The 23,447-nt window shown below is 41.0% G+C and overlaps 1 protein-coding gene across 1 annotated transcript in view; it reads right to left on the bottom strand.

The window, feature by feature from the left end:
- Positions 1 to 23,447, bottom strand: part of LOC109034408 (potassium channel subfamily K member 1) — a 128,119-nt gene that overhangs the window by 20,987 nt on the left and 83,685 nt on the right. Inside the window, exon 3 of the mRNA XM_072299420.1 lies at positions 7,930 to 8,070. Within this exon, the coding sequence (XP_072155521.1) occupies positions 7,930 to 8,070 (141 nt within the window). The remainder of the gene's footprint in view (positions 1 to 7,929; positions 8,071 to 23,447) is intronic.

Raw genomic sequence — 23,447 nt, 5'->3', positions numbered from 1 at the left:
TGCGATTTTATCGGCGATAAAATCGCCAGGATCATCAACATCTGAGCAAATATCCTCGATCTCATCGCGATAAAATCGCGCTTTTATCACCCGATAATTTATCGCGATATTTTCGAAATAAAAATCGCAATAAATAGCGATTTAATCTCGATTTTATCGACGAAAATTGATCACGATTTTATCGAACCAAAAATTGCGATGTGTAGTGATTTAATCGCCATATATCGCAATTTTTAATGCGATAATATCTTGACATATTGCCACCGATATAATCGCGATAATCAACCGATAAAATCGCTATTTATCGCACGATCACTGCTACTTGGGTATTTGGATCGCGCACAGTCTCCACCGGCACACAGTGGATCGAGTCAATTAGAGCGGTCGAACATAAACCTTTTGACTAAAACTGCAAGATGTTTAATTCGTCACATTTTTTTCAAGGGTTACCTCTAAAAGAAAATCTTACAAGGAAACCAATGAAACTAGTTTTGGAACCTCAAAGTTTTATTATAAGCGGAGTCATAAGCGTTTTAACTTTCCACATTTTGTCCGACCTCTCCGTTGACTCTATCTACTGCGCGGCGTACCTCTGCAGGCTGCGATTCAGTATTATATTTGAGGATTTTAGAAATTGATCTTATGAGTCAAAATCATTTCGTTGGTATTTTTTTTCTTTTTTTTTTTTTTCTTTTTTTTCTTTTTTTTCTTTTTTTTTGCCGCGACCTCTTATCTTTAGAATATTGCAGCCGCCTTAAGGTACGAAAAAAATGAATAAAAATAGATGTCCGCTATCCGCGCGAATAATAGGTAATCCAGAATGCTCTTTTGTTCGATCGAAAAATGGGAAAATTCATTTTGTGTTGAGAGAGAATGTAGGCTTTTGGATTATTAATTTCACATAAATTTCATTAATAGTGGGTTTCTCACCACGAGCAGGTCCATTTACATGAATTTGCCGTTAAAGGTCTACGGAACAAATTCTGTTAAGGTGATTCGATGGACGCCATATTTTGTGTCAGAACGGCATGCGATATATCGCATCAATTTGTTCCATATTTTCAGCTCCTCGTCATTTTTCTCCTATTTTGAGATCGCACTTCTGTTGTCAGGAGTTTAAAGCACTCACTTACCAATTTTAACAAAGAAATTCAACTTATTAAGGCGTGGTTTTTTCAGAGAGAAAACCACGCCTTTATTACGTTGAATTTCTTTGTTAAAATTGGTAAGTGAGTGCTTTAGACTCCTGACAACAGAAGTGCGATCTCAAAATAGGAGAAAAATGACGAGGAGCTGAAAATATGGAACCAATTGATGCGATATATCGCATGCCGTTCTGACACAAAATATGGCGTCCATCGAATCACCTTAAGAGTGAATTTCTTCTGTAAGATTCAGGGCCGGATTCACCTACTTGCCGCCCATGGGCCGCCTGTATTTTGCCGCCCCCTTCTCATTCGTTTTGAAACTCGATAAAAACCATCAAGTGAAAGTGCCAGGGGGGAGGGGTGCATAAGACGCATTTACTCGTGTTGAACACATTTTTTGGGAAAGCTCTGTCAACACTACTAGCAAAAGTTCACGGAACTTTGCGCAAAAGTTAAGTTTCATAAACCTATCTCTATGTGGACAAGGCCTTCCATGTTTGGCGCAAAGCGTGAAGTATTCAGACAGTCTTGTAGGCGCTATGCATTTCACGCCGACCGCTGCTGAACGCACTGTGTTGGACGCAATGCGTGAAGTAGGTATTCATGCATTCTTGTAGGCGCCTTCCGTTTCACGCTGACCGCAATGACCGCACTGTGTTTGATGCAATGCGAGAAGTATTCGTGCAGTCTTGCAGGCGCTAATACGTGTTACATGCTGATCGCCGCGCCGAGGTCTTCTCCTTTTCATCTCAAGTCCTCGCGTTATCATTTCTCTCTAAGTAGCGCCGTTCCAGGCCAAATTGCGTGTTTGGTTTCTCTCTTAACTCGACTAATTGAAGGTACTGTCTCTTGTATCACTAAGAGACGACAAAATTAGAAATTACCATACTCTCAGTAAATGAAAGAATTTGTCGCCTTTTCTCGTTTGTATTTTTTTTTTTTTTTTTTTAAATCCGATTTTTTTCTATACCTACACTTAAAAAAAAATTTGCCGCCATGGGCCGCGGCCCATGTGGCCACCCCCTTAATCCGGCCCTGGTAAGATTGTTAATTATGGAGGAGGTTCTTCGACCTCAATCTTTAATTACATCGCTTCAATGCACATATCGACTTACACCGGGTGTAAGTCGGCATTCACATAACTCGGTTTGCGACGTCGCATACTTCCTGTCATACTTTATTTTTTAAACGGAAAATTACTCAACGGCAATTCCTTAAAACTGCCGTGATTTTTCTTCTCTGTCTGCAAAAACTTCAAGGAATGATGTCAATTTGTTCTCCTTTAAAAGAAAATGTAGAGACGGAGATTTTTCAGACACCACAAACGAGATATGTGATTGCGGACTTACGCCGTCGATATGTTCGTAATGACCCGTTTTTCAATTACGGAGGTCACGAGTCATACTTTTTCCTAGAGAATTCGACAAAAACACCCCAACTGAAAAATACATGGAAGCCGTTCTGACACAAACGCAGGGATGTATTTTTTGGGCTAGTCATCATCGAAAATTCGAGAAGTAGCCTGAAAACTGACACTTCTGGTCGAGGGCAGGAAAACAGAGCTGAACAATGCTCAACCTGGATCAGGTGGAGTGAGCGACGCTCAGTGGTTCAATTTTGTGCACAAACTATCTACCTGGTTACGACTTCGAAGAATTGTATTCCTGCTCAAATATTCTGATGATCAGGTACAGCAAAATTTTATTTGTTGATTCGGAAGGGAAAAGTTTCACCTGATCATGCCATTATTTTAAGCTCTCTGAGAGGCGGATCCAGCAATTTGGCAACATCGGATTCCTTCCATTTAAATCTATGTTAAATAATCGATTCTTGTCGGAGCACCTGGTTCCTCCGAGAATCGATACATTTCCATAGGTTTAAACTTTAAATGGAGAAAAACAATGTTGCCAATTTTCTGGATCTGTCAGTGTCTCTGAATCCCCAAATTATTATTAGTTTTGCTGTAGTTTTCTAGATACTTATCTGACGGACCGATTTTAATACATTTTTGGCAATAGACGCAGAATATAATCTCTGCGACCTCGATATCTTTAAATTTGCGAATTATAATCCAAGGTCTTTTCATTGTCACGAGCGAACCTCTGAGGACCCTCATTAAGGGTTCGACTTCGCAGTAGCTGAAGGAGAATCCGCGCCGGTAACAGTAATTCTTGGCGACACAAGAGGCGGAAATATGGCTTCTATGTGGAGCGGGGGCGGTCAAAACGATACAAAAAAATATATATTGTCATGGGAACGGAGTTCCCCATGATATTACAATCGTTCCGTTGCTTTCGCAATGGGATTCCCTATACCTCTGCGACCTTGAGCGTTTCGCCCAGTCTCCGATTTTTGGTTGATTTTCCGATGTATCAAAAACCGTTGTATTTTTTAGCCAATCATGTCTCTACGTCAAGTTGTGTTGATTTCTAAAATTCGCTTTCAGCGAGTTTTTTTCCACCTCGAGATGTCGTGTCTGACTGGTAAATCTGCGCAGAACACGAAGTTCCGTTTTTAGGCAAATTCTTTTTTTTGGAGGTTTTCATTGGCTATTTTTCGCCATCAGTTTTCTGTTCGTTGGTGCAAAAGATCGCCTACCTCGTTGCTCTTGAGAAGCCGCCATTATCCCACCTCAAATTTGAAACATAGATGTAAAGAAATAATAACCATCGTACAAGGTGGAAAATTGCTCTGGAGGACCCGTTACGGATATATGAGCCAAAATCAGAACTCGATTGATGGATTTAATCCATGAATACAGAAATATTGCCCAGTTTACTGCCGCGATCGCAAATGCATTTGACATGAACCTTGTGACACATGACCGCATAGGTAAACAATGTCTCACAGAGTAATGCGCTTGATCCATTTGTCTCTTATCACGCCAGTGGCCGAACCGTTGAAATCTCAAGGACGTCTTTTGTGAAGCCCGCTCAGCGTCCGAGATCATTAACTGTTCTCTTTTTCTCCTCCCATTTCCGAGCTGTGAGATAGCTCAGTTAACTATAAGCCCGTTCTGATTCTGGGAGAGAGTCACTTTTTGTGGGAGCGGGGGTTCGAATCTCGTAGAGGACAGCTAATTTTTACTGGTTGTATTGAATGTTTTAGACCAATAATCTAACAATAATTAATACTTGGCAACTTAGGAAGCACATAGGTCCCTTATGATGCGTATTCGGGCATATGTGTAGAGTAAAAATATCATACGTAGGGTGTCCCAAAAGTACCGGGACTGGTTCTGTAACTTCAAAAGTAAGATAGATGCAGACATGATTTTGGTCTCATTTAAAGATTAACTCAATACCTATCGATTAAAACCAAGATCAGCTCAATCGAATAAAAATTGACCGAGTTATGAAAATTTGAAATTAGTGAGGAAAGTTTACCCCTACGGTTTTTAGGAAGATTTTTCGCTTACCAGGATTCAAAAAGTTAATATTCGTATCCACTTTCATCCGAATCTTCCATAACTTCCTTTTGCTTTTCAAAGTACCGTCCATCAAACCGGATGCACTTTTTCATGCGCTCTTGCCACTTATCCAACATTGTTTTCCTGAATTCTTCCTCTGGGATGGAGTTGAAGAAGTTTTGAATTGCATTCTGGATTTTTGTCTTCGATACGAATCTTCGTCGCGAAGCTCCTTTTTAAGCGCAGGAAACATCCAAAAATCACATGGAGCCAAGTCAGGGCTATAAGGGGGATGAGGGATTGTTTCAACTCCATTTTACTCATAAATTCACGTGTTAAGCTCGATGTGTGAGGCCACGCATTGTCTTGATGGAGTATCCACGAAGCTTTCAAGTCCGACCGTTTCCGGAAATGTGCATTCTCAACTCCTTTAGTACTTTGCAATAATACGCACTGTCAACTGTTGTGTTTGATGGTACAAAATGTTGATAAATGACACCTCGAAAATAAAAAAACACAATAAGCATCACTTTATCGGCCGACTTTTCGATTTACGGCGATGAAGAATCTTCCTTAAAAACCGTAGGCGTAAACTTTCCTCGCTGATTTCAAATTGCCATAACTCGGTCAATTTTTATCCGATTGGGCTGATCTTGGTTTTAATCGATAGGTATTGAGTTGATTTTTAAAATGAAATCAAGATCATGTCTGTATCTATCTTACTTTCGAAGTTACAGAACAAGTCCCGGTGCTTTTGGGACACCTTATGTACACTTTACGCCGAAAAAGCGAACCTGAAACTTAAATGCGTTAACTTCCGAAAACCATATAATCCAACGAAAATAAATAATTGGTACATAGCAGCTTTCTTGTATGCAAAGAAAATAATTAAAAATGTTAAAAAAGAGATGTCAACACAAAATTACATAGCCCCTTCAATTCAGAAGATACTACAAACGAACTGTACCTTAACATTTTCATATCCCAGAAGCTAACGTTCCCATGACGAATATTGCTATCGCTAGCGATTGCAAAATCCAACTTGTTTAACCTTGCAATTGAAGAGAAACAATATTGGAAGTTTTTACCCAACCTGCGTTAAAAATCAGCATAAAGCCGAAAATCTCAATACAGAGGGACACACGGGGGGGGGGGCTCTTACAGTTGGTGAGAAACAATATTCCTTCAATATTTTAAAACAATAATTGTAAAAAATTACATATGAATACAATTTGCAACGTTGCAACCACATTTCCTCGTGATGGTCATCAATATGTCTTCCGCATTATTTTCAAACTCGAGCTGTATCTTTTCTTCCAAGTTGCTTTGTAATATTGTGCTCATATTCTACCTACACCTCCCTTCCATATATCAAAAATAATATTTTTTCAATCTTGCCGGTAAGTTTGCAAAATCCGTACCTAATTCTGCTTGAATGGGACAAGAGTCAATTTTGTGTTTATTTCGCCCAAGCTGGGCATGCAAATTAAGGGATTCGTAGTTTCTTTTAAATTTCTAGTTTATTTGTTTCCTGGCATTCGACACGCCAAGGATTTAAAGATTTTATTATTTCACTTAATGGTTGCATAATCAGGCCGGGGCATGATAAGCGGTTGTATAACCAGTTGCGTAACTGCCAGGCCAGTTATCACCGATTATGCAATCACATCACGCCACCTTTTATGATTATGTAACCACCCTTATAAATACCGCGGCAGGAGCCACTTTCAGTTCAGTTGCTATTTCTCGTCCAAAGCACTCACAACGAGCACGCCCGTCTAAGGTTGCTCTAGCACGCCCGTTTAAGGCTGCTTTCTCTATGCTTTAAAGGGCACGCCTGTCTAAGGCTGTTTTCTTCCACTGGCACGCCCGTCTAAGGCTGCCCCAGCACGCCCGTCTAAGGCTGCGCCTCTACTTACTTCAGAACTCTTTTCATTTCATTATATTATTTTCTCCATTCGTTCTCTATGATGAATTTAGAGTTTCATTTCTATAGGTACGGGCTCTGTTACTATCCCGTCTTTATTCTGAGAGAACTTTAACAACTTAGCAAATTGATCCGGCAATTTCATTTCCACAGGAGCCTTGAAAAAAGGCCCATTCTGATTCACTGCTACAATATTTTTATTCCTAGGATGGTATGGCCTCTCGGGTCCTGTGCCAGTGACTGGATTTTTAAGCGTGGAATGAACTAATATCCACCCATAATTTAGCACTGACCCCATGTGCGACGAGAGAGAAATAAAAGGTTTCTTTTTAGCGCATCAGCAGGTGAAACGCCTGCCTTACCTGTGCGCCCCTCAGGCATTTTATCCACACCACAGAACCAACCCCATATACCTCTCAAGTGTTGCCGCATTTCCACGCGTCGTACAGAAACCAGTGATTGATTTTCGACAATAACAATTTAAATATTTCCATTCCGCTCTGGTTGATTTTTTAACGGTGAAAATTTGGGTTAGTCAATCTTTATTTTTCTTATCTTATCATTGAAATCATAATTTGATTAAACCGTTACACACCAAGCACCACGTCGGCGCCACTTCAGAAGGGATATGGGCGTGTAGCTTTCACCACTCGCCTTACTGATTTTAATTACTTTACGTATCAGACAAGAGCGATAGGAGAAAAGATATGACTGATTGATGAAACATCGATGGGAAGTGTGGCTATGAGTCCTTCAAGGCGCCACAATTGTGATGATGGGGTTGGAAATGTTCTAGAGCGCACTTATGTTCATTAATTCAATTGTATCCTCCTTCTTCTGAATGCTGTCGACGGCTCGAATTCGAAACCATAACACGTGCACATTTGTGCTAAGGTCAAAATCGAAATAGCGAGGGTGTTGCTAAAATTTCTCATACAAAAACCCAAGTAGCATTTCTCAACGGAAAAATCGCAATATATTGCGATTTTATCGGCGATTAAATCGCCAGGATCATCAACATCTGAGCGATTATTCTCGATCTTATCGCGATATAATCGCGCTTTTATCGCCCGACAATTTATCGAAATATTTTTTAAATAAAAATCACGATAAATGGCGCTTTAATCTCAATTTTATCGACGAAAATTGATCACGATTTTATCGAACCAAAAATGAAGATGTGTAGTGATTTAATCGCCATATATCGCAATATTTAATGCGATAGTATCTCGATATATTGCTACCTATGTAATCGCGATAACCTACCGACAAAATCGCTATTCATCACGATCACTGCTACTTGGGAATCTCTGTTTATGAGTGCCGCCACTGCATGAGATCTGGCGTTTGATGACTTTACGTTGGAAAGGTTTTTCAAAATTTTATCAGTTCGTTTTTGTTTTTTTTTTTCACCCCTTTTTGGAGGAAAGATTCGAGAAACTTACCGATTGTAGTGATGAGCGTGCAGGAAAAAAATAGTGACTGGCCAAGGCTCCAGTTAGGTCCACCGGTAGCATTTTTGGAAGCCGATACACCTCTATTGCTAGCTTTGATTACCTCTTGAATAAGTTCTTCCATATCATTATCTAAGCACACAATAAATTCTGATCACTTCACAAAAATATTTGATTCAGGTCTACAAGAAACATCTCACTTTGCAGTTATATTATACGGTGTGTCTCGCTCTCAATTTTTCAAAATTTCCATCCTTGTTTTACTTGTATCCTCCCTTGAGGAAACTATTAAGAGAACTTTCACATGAAATTTTGGTAAAATAACTCTGATTAGGCTGAAAGTTTCGCAATTAATTTTGAAACCAATTTTCATCAGAAATATGCCTCCTACAAAAGTTAAACGCAAAAAAGGCCAGAACCATCAATAAGAAATCGCAGGTTACATGTCTCGCATTCGGTAGAACGTGAGACTCGTAAGCAATCCGCACGACTTAACACACGGTGATGTGGCGCGCCTTCATTTCCGTGCGACACTTCCTGCATTACCGCGAAGTTGATATAGTTGCGTGACCTAATCTAACCTAACTGGCGCCCACTGCGAGAGTTCCACGCCTTTGCAACACATTTGAATCAGATCGGGTTCGTTTATAAATTGAATCAAGACCGGCAGTGAGGAAACATGTAGATACCGCCCACATTTAGCTGCATTACTAATTTCTTTGGCGATTTTCAATGAAGAGTGAAAATGTTACGTCGTAAAGCGTAGATTAAACCAATATTACCATAACAGACGTAAAACTAAGTAGCTGATTCGATGGCTAAAGTTGAAAAGTGCGAATATTTGTTGCAACGTCTACAGATCTCTACTCTTTTTTTCTTTTTTTTCACGATAAGACCATAAACTATCATCTTTGCAGAATTAAGTCCGCGCACAATCACTATAGCAGTAAAAAGTCACTGTGATTTCCTAATTGAGAGCAGCGGATTCTGTCATTTTCAAATCTACTTCTGCTCTTTTCCTTCAGATTTCGAACTAAGTAACAAGTGTATTTAAACACTTTTTTTTTAATTTTTTTTTTTTTTTTTTTTTTTTTTTTTTTTTTTTTTTTTAGATAAAAGAAGAAAAAAGATTCAGAATGATGACCGAGGATAGAGTGCAGGGAAGGAAATTTTTAAATCGCATAGTAATGCAGCTCTCACAGTGACGACACTAACATAAAATGCTTCAACCCTAAATGCCCCCTCCCCCGAAGCCCGAAGTACCTATCTGCCGTACTCCGCCTAAATTTCTTTGTGAATATATACAATTCAGAAAAGCATAACTTCCAAGAAAAACTGTCTGTTGGTTTCCTTTTAAAAAAATTAAAAATGAATGGAGATTTGCAAAGTCAACTGTATATAGCCAATGATTTGCTGTTCGTACACAGTGCACTGTGTACCAAAGAGAAAAGGAGAGAAACTTGAAACCCCTGTTATAATTGCAGCTGCAGAGGAAATCTGCGCGACTTAGCAGTGGCGCGCCGCGCGCCTTCATTTCTGTGCGATACCTCCCGCGTTCCCGCGAAGTTGATTTAGTTGCGTGACCTAACGTAACCTAACTTGATTCCTTGCGTAGTGGTAGCTCCACGCCTTGGCGATGGATTTGAATCGTATCGGGATCATTTATTGAAGTGAATCAATACAGGAAGTGAAGAAACATCTAGATACCGAACATATTCTGTTGCAATACTGATTTCTTTTCCGATTTTCAATTAAGAGCGAGAATTTCGCGGCGTGAAGGCTCGAACGTGCAATTTTGATGAAACGACTATTTCGACTCGTAGGACCTATTTTTTGCCTATTTGTCCAGTTGAAGGGGAGACTCTGTCGCATCGGGCTCCCCTTCAAAGTCCGTCTTCAAATATCTTTCTCCTATGCAAATTCCCGGTAAAAAGTCCATGAACGAAGGAATGTTGACTCTTGGTGAGGAACACCATGCACAATCTAAGCAGCACCTGGTAGTTCAATCTTACCGCAAGTTTTGAATTTGCACGCCTCATAGAGTAATTAGTAAGTGTCATCGCGATGAATGACATCATACATCGTGATTTTTAAGGAGCGAAATTGTTGTTAATATTGAACGCAGAAATAACGGATTCGGCCGGATCAGACGTGTTTTTCTACTAATCGTATAATTTATTTATCGAAACTAAAGTATGTGACCAGTGCAACTGTGACCCATATACGATGCCATGAATCGAGGCAGGTAGTTTTTTCCAGTCGCACCATCTATATTCAAAATCCACAGCAGGTGCTGACGACAGCAAGAAAATAATCGATTCGGGTAAAGTACCTAGCGGAGGCGTGAAATTATGATAAGACGATAACTCGTGTTCATAAGATTGATTTTGATCGCAGCTCGGGGCGAATAGTTAGGGGGATGGTGTCAAATCTGACCTGGATGAGCCTCTCCACCATTGGCTGAGATAAATTTAGCAGGCGTCTACCCCCAGCGATCGATGGTGAATATTATGAATAATTAATTGAATTTTAACGACAATATCTTTTGAACGACTTGAAATTCGCGCATTAGCGACGTGGTCGAATCACTCGTGTGTGAAATCTGTGGAGAGGAGACTTCGAAACGCTGAGAAACTCAGCCGCGCGCTTCATTAAATCCTTCGGTACCAACGACCAGCGCCCTTGAACGCTCAAGAATTTGTTTTCGACGTTTGGGGGAAGACAACAAGGGTGTAGTTTCGAGTACCTGTCGAGTATCTTCTTTTTTTCTCGTTCCGTTTACCATCTTATTTTATTTCTGTGTCAGAAATAATGACTTCAAAATTTTTGAAAAATTTGATTTGTGCAGACACAACACCGGATGCGTTGAATTCGAATGAAGGAGTTAAAGCCCGAGTCGATTGCAAACGGTGTAGGTACATTTCACTATGAAGTTTAATTTTCTTTTCTTTTTCTTTTTAAGAGCAGATGTGATGAAACGCTGAGCTGGAACGAGACTCTCAACACGAAAAAGGAAGGGGATACCCATGAGGGTGGAACATCGCCTAGCGATGTTTCACGCCACAGGGACGACTGAAAAAACAAGAAAAAGTGAAGTTGGGCTGGCTTTCGTGGCCTGCCGGTCACCACAACTCACATCTTGAATGGGAAACACTAAGTTGCCACCCAAAAGGGTGGCTTTCTAGAAAGATACTCACATTTTTAACACTGAGCGAACACGCGACGCGCGAGAGCAGAAAAAGGGACGCGCAGAGACGACTTAGACTGGTTGTAGTTCCGACCGCCTCCGCCAGGGTACGGGCTGAGGTAGTCGGGGCTACAACCGGTCGGAGTCTGAATTTGGGGCTGGAAAAGTTTGCTGCCGGCAAAACGCTACAACAACCCCCCGGTCACTCTGACATGCACGAAAGGAGTGTCAGGGTGAACCGAATCCCCAATAAAAAAAAAGTGCGTGAAGAAAAATTGACTCGTGAGCAAGGGGTTTGCTATTTTGCCGTTTAGCTTCTGCTTTAGAGTTGTTTAACGAAACCTTAGTGAGTGGTTATGCCCGACACTAGCTAAAATTTTTTCGCTAGGGCCTTTATTCATGTTTCATAAATTTATACAGATATGAAAATACAAAATTAAAACATAAGAGACAACAACAGAAACAAAATTTGTGAGTTGTGGCACAATACTCATAGTCATAAGTTTACATAGTAATTATTTTGTACCAACTTTACAATGACACTGTTCAATTTCTGACAAAGAAGTCTTGAGTGACTGTTCGGAGGAACTTCACTGAAACTGTAGGAATTTAACGACTTTTTACTATGGCTAAGCCCAGCTCCGGACTCCTCCTCGAGTCGTATGAGCCAATGGGCTGATGAGGAACTGTAAAACAGTAAGATTACTGTGATAACAGACTGAAACTACTTAAGTCGCCCATAGCCGGGGTTCGCTGTGGGTTGCTACCTCTCTCCATGGACCTCCTCATCCTTATGAGACAAAAGGCGCTGACTCGCTTATGCACTGAAAACTACAATATTAATTACTTTAAGGATAGAGAACAGCATGACTGTAAAGTTGGGTGGAAAGTTTCAAGTTAATTCGCATGGATTGAGTAATGTAGATACATGTTATTGGAAAAAGTTGTTGACCTGAGACCCCACCTCTCTCATACAAAAAAAGAGTCACACATAAAAAATAGAAAACAAAACACAATTTAATTTATTTCAGTGGCAACATCATTCATTCTGTTTTCATACTAAGGGGAATATGTAATTTAGTTGATACCTGTATTGGCCAGATAAGTATAGGTTTGATATTTCTCTCCAGGAACCTCCTCGAACCGTATGAGACAAAAAATATCAATTGCAAATTATGAAGCTGAGACTACAGATGGATAATGGTAAGTAGGCTTAAAGTTCAGGTCAGCCATGAGGGGAACATGTTTTGACAAAGAGAGAGAGAAAAAAATATAAAATAATACACATGAACATAAATACAACACATGACAGAGAATTATAAACACAACAGGGATCTCCTATTACAGATCCAGGTACTAACTGTAGACTAGAAACAACACATGATAACAAGATAACAGTTCACTTGGTAATTTCTGGAAATATTTGGATCAGTGCTAACACTGTTTTGAATTTTATTTATGGACGAGTTATTGTTGTTCCTGTTCTACTAGAAAGAGAAAAAAAATGCAAAAATACATGATACAAAATACATAGAAAAAGTTGAATGGAATCATTAAGTAGGCACTTAGAATTTCTGAAAACAAGATACAAAGCTAATTTTCATTTTTTGGGAGAAGGGGTTTGTTACGTATTTAACCCCCTTCCCCAATAAAAAAAATGGAAAAAAAAAAATTTTGATTCACACCTTGAGGACACTTGGGTGTGGTTTTGCCTAAATGGCAAGGTGGGTTAACAAGTTTGGGGAGAGCAGGCAAGGAAAATTACAATATTTGCCCCTGGAAGTACATGTAAATTTATTCTGGGGTAGATTAATTTTGTTCTACCAAAGGACGAAAGTAGATCACATTATAAACACTCTTAACGGCTCCCGACTCCAAGTCCTTTACCTCAAAGGCATTCTTTCCAACCGATTTTCCCAGGACAAAAGGTCCCTCATAGAGTCTAAAAAACTTTTTTGTCTCTCCATACAGTGCATTTGATAGGTGGTGAGATCTAACTAAGACCTTGTCTCCTTGTTTAAAGTGGAAAATTGAGTTGGGTTTGATTCTTTGGCTCCTTTTAAGGGCATTCTTGGCTAGGTTTTCTTGGACCAGTGTAATTTTCTCCTGGGCACTAAGTTGAGGAGTGGGCGGGAAAGAAAGAAAGCTCTGAAGGAAATTCGAAGGAGGAGAGCCACTAAAGATCTCGATAGGGGTGAAATTTGTGCTCTCGCTAACACTATTATTTAGACAATTTTCAAAAAAAGAAAGATAATTAACCCAATTTCTGTGGTTTTGGTGGCAGTATACTCTAAAGAAGTTTCCTAATCTCTTCATTACCGTTTCTGCTGGATTGCTCTGGGGATGGTAAGCTGAAATATGCTTGGGCTTAATCAAATGGGCTTTAAGGGTTGAGTCCCATATTTTAGACTTGAAGCAAGGGCCATGATCAGAAATTACTTGTTCTGGTTTGCCTAAAATTTCTACAAATTTTGAAATGAAGTTTCTAGTTACTACTGGTCCTGAGGCTTTTCTCAGAGGAATTAATTTAACAAATTTTGAAAATACATCATATGCAACTAAGATATATTGATAAAGACCAAAAGCTCTCGGCAATGGGCCGTAAAGGTCTACTGCTAGCAGCTCAAGAGGAGCGAAGGCTAAAACTGGAATTGGGTTTGGAACAAGTTTCTTATTTAATGGTTTACTCTGGAGGCAATCCAGACAAGACGTGACAAATAAATTGACTTTCCGCCGCATATTTGGAAAAATTACTGAGTCTTTCAAGTAGTGGTGGACCTTATTAGTACCTAAGTGGCCCAAATATTCATGGGTCAAACGTATCAACTCTAGTTCAAGATTGGCAGGGCAACAAAATAAGATTTTAGTTGAGCGTGGTTTTCGAAAAAATAGACATTTATCATCACTTAGAAAGTACAGTTTCGTTGTCACAGGGTCGCCTGCTTCCAGACGTTTGAGTATTTTGGTGCAGAATGGGTCTTTCGCAGTAAATTCAGGAATTTTTTGGAGCAACTTAGAGGACATATCTGGACTATAAATTTTCGACAAGTATACATTTATTTCGTTAGATTCAGGTTGGAGCTGATCGAACTCAGGGGGAAATCGCGAAAGAGTGTCTGCAGCAGTATTATTAATTCCTTTTACATGACTGATTTCAAGATCGTATTCTTGTAAGAGTAGAGACCAGCGGGTGAGTCTCCCTGAAGTGAGTGTAGCCTGACGGAAAAAAGTAAGGGCTTGATGGTCAGTCTCAACAAATATTTTGTGACCAAGAATAATTTGTCTAAACTTTAGGCAACAAGTTAAAATAGCTAACAGTTCCTGCTCAGTTGTCGTATAATTCTTTTCTGCAGGAGACAAGACACGACTATAAAAGTAAATTGGGCAGCGATTCCCGTCATCGTCGAGTTGATACAGCTCTCCAGCTAAAGCGGTGCTTGAGCAGTCCGTGTTCAGATAGTACGGCTTGGATGGATTGGGATACGCCAGCAGGACAGATTGTGAAAAAGTGGATTTAATTCTATTGAATGCCGATTCTTCCTTGGCAGTCCACACAAAAGGGACGTCCTTATGAAGTAGGTCAAAAAGAGGTTTCAAAAGTTCCGAGTGTTCAAAATGAAATTTACGATAAAAATTTATTAGACCTATGAATGATTGGAGGCGTTTTTTGTTTTTAGGGGTGGGGAATTCGATTATGGCTTTAACCTTTTCGGGGTTCTTTTTTAGACCAGACTTTGATAGAATAAAACCAAGGTATTCGACTTCTTCCTGGATAAAAAAACATTTTTTGAATTTCAAAGTCATACCTGCTTTCCTGATAGAGGAGAAAACAGTTCTCAAATGGGATAGATGGTCATCCCAGGATGAACTTATGATGAGAAAATCATCGACAAATTTATAAAGAAACGCTTCAGTCTCTGGTCCAAAGATTTGATCAGTGGCTTTGATGAAGAGTTGCATGCTGACATTCAGTCCAAATGGGACTCTAGTAAATCTGAAGTTTCGGCCTTCGAAGTTAAAACTAGTGAGATCCCTACTTTCGGGGTCTAGCGGAATTTGCATAAAGCTAGCCGAAAAGTCTATTGCGCTAATAAAAGATGGAGAGTCAAAGCGAGATAATAAGGAATCAACTTTTTCAGGAGCCTCAGAGTCAGAAATAAGGCGGGCATTGAGTGTTCTGGCATCTAGGCAAAGGCGTACAGATTTGTCACGTTTTATCACAGGGACTAAAGGGTTAGAATAAGGGGAGCTGGATGTTTCTATGATCCCTAATTTTAACATCCGGTCTATCTCAGTACGAACTGCCGCACGGTGCGCAACTGGAATTGGATATGACCTTTTAACAAACGGTTTGCTGGCCTTTTGGGTCCGCAGTTTGGCGACAAAAGAGTTACATACACCAGGATTATCTGAAAAAATTTCTTTAAATTCAACGAGGAGTTGTACTAATGAAAGTCGTTGATCTGCTGTCAACTGTACTTGGGACAACTTACACATAATATCATCTAATGTTAGGTCTTTGGATGTTGGATTTGTTGGGGTTAGGCTCGGGGGCGGCATACTATGGTCAAAATCAGGCTCAGTCTGATTCTCATTTTCCGTCAATAGTGTGGAAAAAGAGTCAATACTAGTTATGGTGGGACAGTAAACTTGGGTTGTTTCAAAAATTTTTGCACAAGAGGTATTGAAGATTTTATTTATACTATCAGCAAGAAGATTGGCAAACACTTGCCTTCCAGAGTCATTGAGATGTTGCCCATGAGTAGTAAAGTGAGTTTTCCGTTGCAAGGCACCAATAGATTTTAAGAAATGAGCATTGGGCTTATGTCCTAGCTGATTTCTTAGAAAAAGATTAACAGGAGTACTAAGAGGACGATCCGTTTTAATGTCATGTCTGGGAAAAATTTCACAAATAAGCAGCTGGTTTTTTGTTTTAAGAAGTGGTGCTAAATTGAGGCCAGATTTTACATCATTTATAGTGTTGCTGCAAGAAAAATCATTGCTGCCAGCTAAGATTACTACCAAGGATTCTCCATCCGTTGACTCTTCGAGTGCTGACTTAGCAGACTCTACTACTGTGTTGAATGTTGCACCGGATTGTGACTTGACCGTTAAATCAATATTTTCTCCTAAAAGAGGCTTTAGGAGAGGATAGATCTGTTTCCCATGGCTGTCAGAATAAACTGTGACTTTAATTTTGCTTCCAAGCGTACAAGCGTTGACTGAAATCCCCCCCGAGCCAGACTCAAAATTTGTCCATGGAACAGAAATTTGGCCATCAAGCAGGGTAAAACATTTTGTGTTATAATCGATTGTTGCATCAAATCTTTGACAAAAATCAGTACCGATAATGAACGGAATATTTATGTCAGGTATAACAAGAATAGGGGACGGAAACACTGAGTCTCCCAGCTTAATATCTACAAAAGTTTGGAGAGTCGCTTTACGAGAGCGCTGCCCCGTTACACCCTTAACAGTCAGATTAACAGGCAAAGTTGGCAAGCTATTGTTTGATTTACCTTGAAGTTCTTGGAATAGACTTAAACTAAAAATTGTTAATTCGCTACCAGTGTCCAGCAATCAATTTATTACCTGGTTTCCTATTGTACACTCAACATAAGGTGACTTCCCAGATAACAATTTCAACGTTGACAACAACGTAGAATTCCACGTTTCTCGTGAAACCTTCCACGTGGAAAGCAACGTGTACCGGAACATGTAATTCTACGTGGATGTCCATGTATTAAGTACCGTTTCCGGAACGTTGCCGTGTAAACGTTGTCAGCGACAACGTTTACAGGAACGTTTCAGTGTCCACGTCGCAGGAACGTTGCAGTGTCTACATTGCAGGGACGTGGCAGTGACTACATTGCACGGACGTGCAGTAACATTAGAATCCATTTTATTCGCAAAACATAGTGTGGCATTCATTTTTGGGCTTTTCACAGTTTGTGCGTCTCTTTCCCTCCTAACGTGTTTACGATTAGAAAATTTCGTCAATTATCTACTTATTTGCGATAAATGACGATTAATTAAAATACTATCATTCACTTCATAGGCACGACTTTCATTTAGGTGTACGTACTAAAGGAGGAATAAGCACTTTCAGTTTTAGAGTAGAACATGAGGTCTACGGGTTAAAATTGTGGACATTGACTTGAGATACAGAATTAGAAACAGACAAGTAAGTGCAAACCAGATAATTAACGAACTTTTATGTATGTAAAACACGGAGGTATAAGCATCACTTTAAGCACAACATTAAACTGCGAAAATCACTTGGTACGCCAATATCAAGATAACAAATGGTGGACTCTCTCGAACAGTTGCAACCTTTGCTGATCAGACTGATTCCAGGAACTTGGTTGGTGCCGACATGGGCTGCGCATGCGCTGTAGACTTTTTGAGTAATCTGCGCCGCGAAATGCAGCGCCACCTAGTGGGCGCTCCTGGCCTGTGTCCTGCCTGTGCCGCCTTTTCTAGTACAACGTGTTTTGGACTACGTTGAATTATACGTCCCGGAAACGTAGACAGCGAAACGGCGAAAGAGCGATTTTAACTTTTTAGGTTAGGTTTACAGAGCAACGTTCCTTTCCACGTTCCTGTTACGTCGCCAGTGAGACGTTTTCGGAGCACCCCTGTTCTTCCATGTTGATTACTACGTAGAAATTGTAAACGTTCCCGGAATGTTTCAAGGTCTACGTTGATTTCCACGTTGCTGAAACGTTCGATGTTATCTGGGTTGGCTTTTTTCTCAACTACCGGCTCCTCCGGTTCATCGAGCAAAAAGTGATTTTTCTCAAGTAGATTTGACTCAGTTTCGTTTAAAACATGGTTAACCAAAGCATCTGACAGAACGAGATCCCTAATTTTTGGAATAGCTCTTTTCACTAGCTGCTGTAATTCTGAAGTACACAAGGTATTGTTAAGATGGTTGTGATCAGCAACTTTACACTTATAAACAGAGTTCCAAAGAACATTTTTCAAATCCGCCATTCTGGAAGAGAAATATTGATTGACCTGAAAAATTAGTGTGTTGTCTAAATTTAAAGTATGGTCTTGCAAAAAACTACAGAAGATTAAGGTTTTGCTCTCAGTAAAGGACAGAATAGAGTCAGAGAAAATACTGGAAAAAATTGATTTGAGACGTTTCTTTGACAGGGGTTTCTGCACTACACTCATTGTTGTGACAGGCACCTGTAATTGAGCGAACAGCCAATAAAGTGATGGATATATTAGGACAAAATCAAAACATTTTGTTACCAGAGAGGAAGTGCGCTCCAGTAGTTCAGCTGAAGAACCAGCAGAACATTTACAATTTAAAGATATTGATATGGTATCACCAAACGCACATTCAAATGAATCTTGGAAATCACTGGGGAGGTCCGGAGGGGCTAACAATAAAAATCTTACAGTTTTAATAGGGCTTAACATTTGAAGTTCAACATCGAAGATATTAAAGGACTGAAGTGCTCCAATGTTATGTGAATCGGGGTATGGTTTACATTTTGTAGCATTTACTTGAGCCGAGGTGTCAGGGAACTCAGAGACTCCCCAGCTCACTGAGAGTTTAAAGGCTGGTGAACTCCCTGGATATGACCATCTGAAGGAGGCGGAACGCTAAAATCAGCACTTACGAGGTTGGTGCTAAATGGTTTCTGATAATTGGGTCTTTGATAAGAAGGTTTAGAAGTATTACTAGAAGAACAGCTTGGGGCATTCAATGCATCCAGCGCTTGAAGCTTTTCAATTACCGTATCCACTGATGTGGCATTGCAGTGAGTTACTGCCCACTTCACCTCATCATTAAAATGACCGACAATATCCCTGATAAGAGATCTTTCAGGGATCCGTTCGTCCAGACGACGGGCAACGTGCAATCTTTTTAAGAAATAGGCAGTCATACTACCCATTTCAGGCTTATATTGATTCGGAACACAAAGAGAAGAACGAACTTTGCTCTGTCTTTCCTCTCCCCAAAAATGTTTCAAAAACTTATCTTTAAAATCCTGATAATCCTTAAATTCACTACTATATGCGCTAAACCAGACGCGTGCGTCTCCTAACAATTGTCGAGACACATTTGAAAGCTTCGAAATTTCAGAAGCATCAGCTTCCATGAAAAAATTGTCAATTTCTTGGATAAATTCTTTAGGATTTACCACATCATCATCTTTACCACTGTACTTGGGTAAATCGCGAAATTTGGGACGAAAATCAAACTTCCTACCTAAGTCAGATTCTTTCTTAATTCTAATATTTGTGGGTTCATCCGCAGTGACATTTAAATTAAAGTTTGATGAAGATGGGGCGCTAACAGCGTTGGGCACCATCGATGCAGGTGGGACGGTATCAGCGCTAGGCACGATCGAAGCAGGGGACAACTGTTTGTTGGCAACCTCATTTCGAAGAGCTACAATTTCAGACTGAAAAGCTAACTTCATCTCATTTATGCCATCGAGCAAGTTAGAGACCAGGACATCAGTAGGGTTAGCAGTCTGCTGTCTAGGTATCAAAAAATTAGATTGGCGTGGATTGTTACTATCAAAATTTGTTACATGTTGTTGAAAAGGCGTGTGTGAATTCTGTGGATGCATACTGTTAATTGTTACTTGGGGTGTTAAATGAGGTATTCCCGGAGTGGAAGAACGGTTTGAGTGCAGAGAGTGGATTGAGCCACTGTACTCAGAATGTAGCGAAGGGTGGCGATACGGTAGGGTGGGTTGCCCTCTACCTCGACCGGTACCTAAATTTTGAGGTGCTGAAAATATGGGGCGCTGAAAGACAACTTGCCCATTTTGGGCTAGGTTATTTAAAGGATTTGGCGCACTAAATCTAGCATTAAAATTAGGCGGTGGAACTCTAAAATTAGGAGTAACATTAAAATTGAACGGCGGTGGAGCACCATTGACGTGATTGAATTGTCCACGCCTGTTGTGACGATTCCTAGTGTTGTATCCTTCAGAAAAGGACATGATACTTATAAAGGGATACAAATTTAACAAGAGATAACTTAAAAGCAAACCTAAGTTGTATCAAAACAATAGAGGAAAAACCCAGACAAGGGGATACTTAAAGATATCCGGGAACGAAGATCCACGAGATCTGGAACACAAGACAGATGAATTAGATGAGTTGAAGCAAGACGATTGGCGGTTGACATTGGTGCAGCAGCGACAGATCATTCGGCAGCGCAACCGGGTAAGCACAGGAAAGCCAGACAAGATGACCAGACAGGATGACCAGACAAGATGACCAGACTTTTTTTTGTTTCAGAAAAAGGGTAAAAACTGCCGTCCTTAATTTTTGTTGTTCACCAGAAAAGGGGCAAAACTGGGATAAAACTGTCGACTTTTTTCCTGGGGCGAAAGGTTAACCCATGATGAAGATGTAGATCACCCAACACGTTGATCAAGATGAGAAAGACAAAGGTTCAAAATTTATGACAAGTTATAAAATAATTTGTGAAGTTATTTATTGTGAAGTTGTTGTTTAGATTATTGTATGTAGATATTTGTTTAGCGAAATTATATCATTTGTTAATTTTGTTGTGATATAAGTACTAGGCCGACACAGCACTAAGAGGACAGATTAAAACGCGAGAAGAAAAACACTGAGGATGATCATAGAATTAACCTCACCTTGCAGAGCAAGAACTCTTGGTTCATTCAAATGATAAGAGACGGAGACTCAATTTTATTGAGTGACGCGAGATCGTTAAGTTCAAAACAACAAAACAGGAAGATGCTGATAAGACGTGTTGGGCGGGTTGCCAGCCGACAGAGCTGCAGGCTGTTGTTTGAGGTTGGGTGTCACAACGGTTCACGATGCACTGACGTCATCCAAGGCGGATAAAGAATGGTGGTCGCATTTCGATTTTGGCTGCCATCTTGAAGCGTTGTGACGTCAGGAGGGTGCGGGTTTTGCCGTGCAATCCGAGGTTGAGTCGGCCCCCCGGCCTCGGCCAGCCCATGTACCCGAATGTACCCGATACCGTGTGACGTCCAGAGGGTACGAAATGCGACCACCATTCTTTATCCGCCTTGGACGTCATCAACTTGATGGCTGATGCTTTGTGGACGCTAGGCCTAAATCGAGAAGTGACCCACGCCACGCTGTCGAGAATGACAAAAAAACACACAATGAAAAATAACATCACAATAGGATTAGCCCTAATTGCGATGAGACACACATAAGAACACTGGTACCTCATTGACTGACCGTGAACATGAGGTTAGCCGAGAGACGAACAACTTGAAACTTTCCGGGGATGAATCCTTCGAACTTTGGGAGTAGCTTTGACGAAAGCTACAAAGTCCCAGTGTTGGGCGCCAGTTGAGCTGGAACGAGACTCTCAACACGAAAAAGGAAGGGGATACCCATGAGGGTGGAACGTGGAACATCGCCTAGCGATGTTTCACGCCACAGGGACGACTGAAAAAACAAGAAAAAGTGAAGTTGGGCTGGCTTTCGTGGCCTGCCGGTCACCACAACTCACATCTTGAATGGGAAACACTAAGTTGCCACCCAAAAGGGTGGCTTTCTAGAAAGATACTCACATTTTTAACACTGAGCGAACACGCGACGCGCGAGAGCAGAAAAAGGGACGCGCAGAGACGACTTACAAGGGGAGTCTACGAAGTGACATCCTGGGATTGGGTTCATTTTGCTTGTACATGAAGAAGAGACAAATCTAAGGTTGACGTATTTTTTTTTAGCCGCCAACTCCCAACCGTTCTCGAGATATCGATTTTTAAAGTTACGATTTTTGCACGTTTCCGCGCGGAGTTCCGGCAAGTCAACTGAGCGCCGGCAAGCTGCACGAGGCGCGTTTCCTATCAGCGCTGCAGACCGGTCAGCCTTATCAACTATTCCGTGGCCGAGTGGTAGAGTGTTCGCCTACTATTCCATCGATCGCGGGTTCGAGTCCCGCTACGAGCCGTAGCTTTTAGGGTACGCCGCAATGCGTTTTTACAAGTTTTCTTTATTTTTATCACACACCAAGGGGTCCGCCCCCTGGCCGCTACGCGGCCCAACCCCCGGGGCGAAAAGGCCGGCTTCGCGGCAAGCGAAATCATCGAAATCGACCGTTGACGGTTACTGGGTAAATAATTTTAATTGAATGATAAAATGATGTTTCAAATAAAAATTTCCCACCACACAATATTCCTAATGACTTTTTCCTTACTCTGAATTTGCAACCGTCAACGGTCGATTTCGATGATTTCGCTTGCCGCGAAGCCGGCCTTTTCGCCCCGGGGGTTGGGCCGCGTAGCGGCCAGGGGGCGGACCCCTTGGTGTGTGATAAAAATAAAGAAAACTTGTAAAAACGCATTGCGGCGTACCCTAAAAGCTACGGCTCGAAACGAGACTCGAACCCGTGATCGATGGAATAGTAGGCGAACACTCTACCACTCGGCCACGGAACTGTTGATGAGGTCTGCAGCGCTGATAGGAAACGCGCCTCGAGCAGCTTGCCGGCGCTCAGTTGACTTGCCGGAACTCCGCGCGGAAACGTGCAAAAATCGTAACTTTAAAAATCGATATCTCGAGAACGGTTGGGAGTTGGCGGCTAAAAAAAAATACGTCAACCTTAGATTTGTCTCTTCTTCATGTACAAGCAAAATGAACCCAATCCCAGGATGTCACTTCATAGACTCCCCTTGTTAGACTGGTTGTAGTTCCGACCGCCTCCGCCAGGGTACGGGCTGAGGTAGTCGGGGCTACAACCGGTCGGAGTCTGAATTTGGGGCTGGAAAAGTTTGCTGCTGGCAAAACGCTACAACGCTACAAATTTTGGGGCCTGAGGAGACACCTTAATATGCAGCTATATACCAATAAATTCTCTTAGGAGAGAAAAACATGGGGGGGGGGGGGGCGAACGTTCCACCACTTGAGGTAGGTGATAGGAGGCCTCAAGTCCTCTGTACTAGTTGCTTGGTAGAGCTAAAGTGAAAGTAACGATCAAAAGTATTAAATTGCACTACGATGTTTTGGCTAAAATTGATTAGGCAAATTTGCAAACCTGGCCTGAGGAAAAACGCCCTTTAGCAGAGAGCTGCTCCGGCCGCCAACTGGGTGGTCAGTCGCAGGGGGTCGCAGAGCGAGGGGAGACTGGGATACACAAACACAGTACACAAGTTCAAAGGGGGCCACTCGAGTTTAATATCAACACAGTTTTCTTTAAAATCCAAACAACGAGGACGCGAATCTTAATCACTAAGAATATTTTATAACAATTAATTTCTACTATAAGTTCTACGAAAAACAACAACACCTCGAACTCTCAACAACAACTTAAAGTTCCTCCACTTCGAAAATT

The sequence above is a fragment of the Bemisia tabaci genome, chromosome 4, assembly GCF_918797505.1.
Source record: "Bemisia tabaci chromosome 4, PGI_BMITA_v3".
NCBI classification, from domain to species: domain Eukaryota; kingdom Metazoa; phylum Arthropoda; class Insecta; order Hemiptera; family Aleyrodidae; genus Bemisia; species Bemisia tabaci.
The sequence above is the reverse complement of the archived record's forward strand: the minus strand, read 5'-3'. Positions and strand labels throughout refer to the sequence as shown.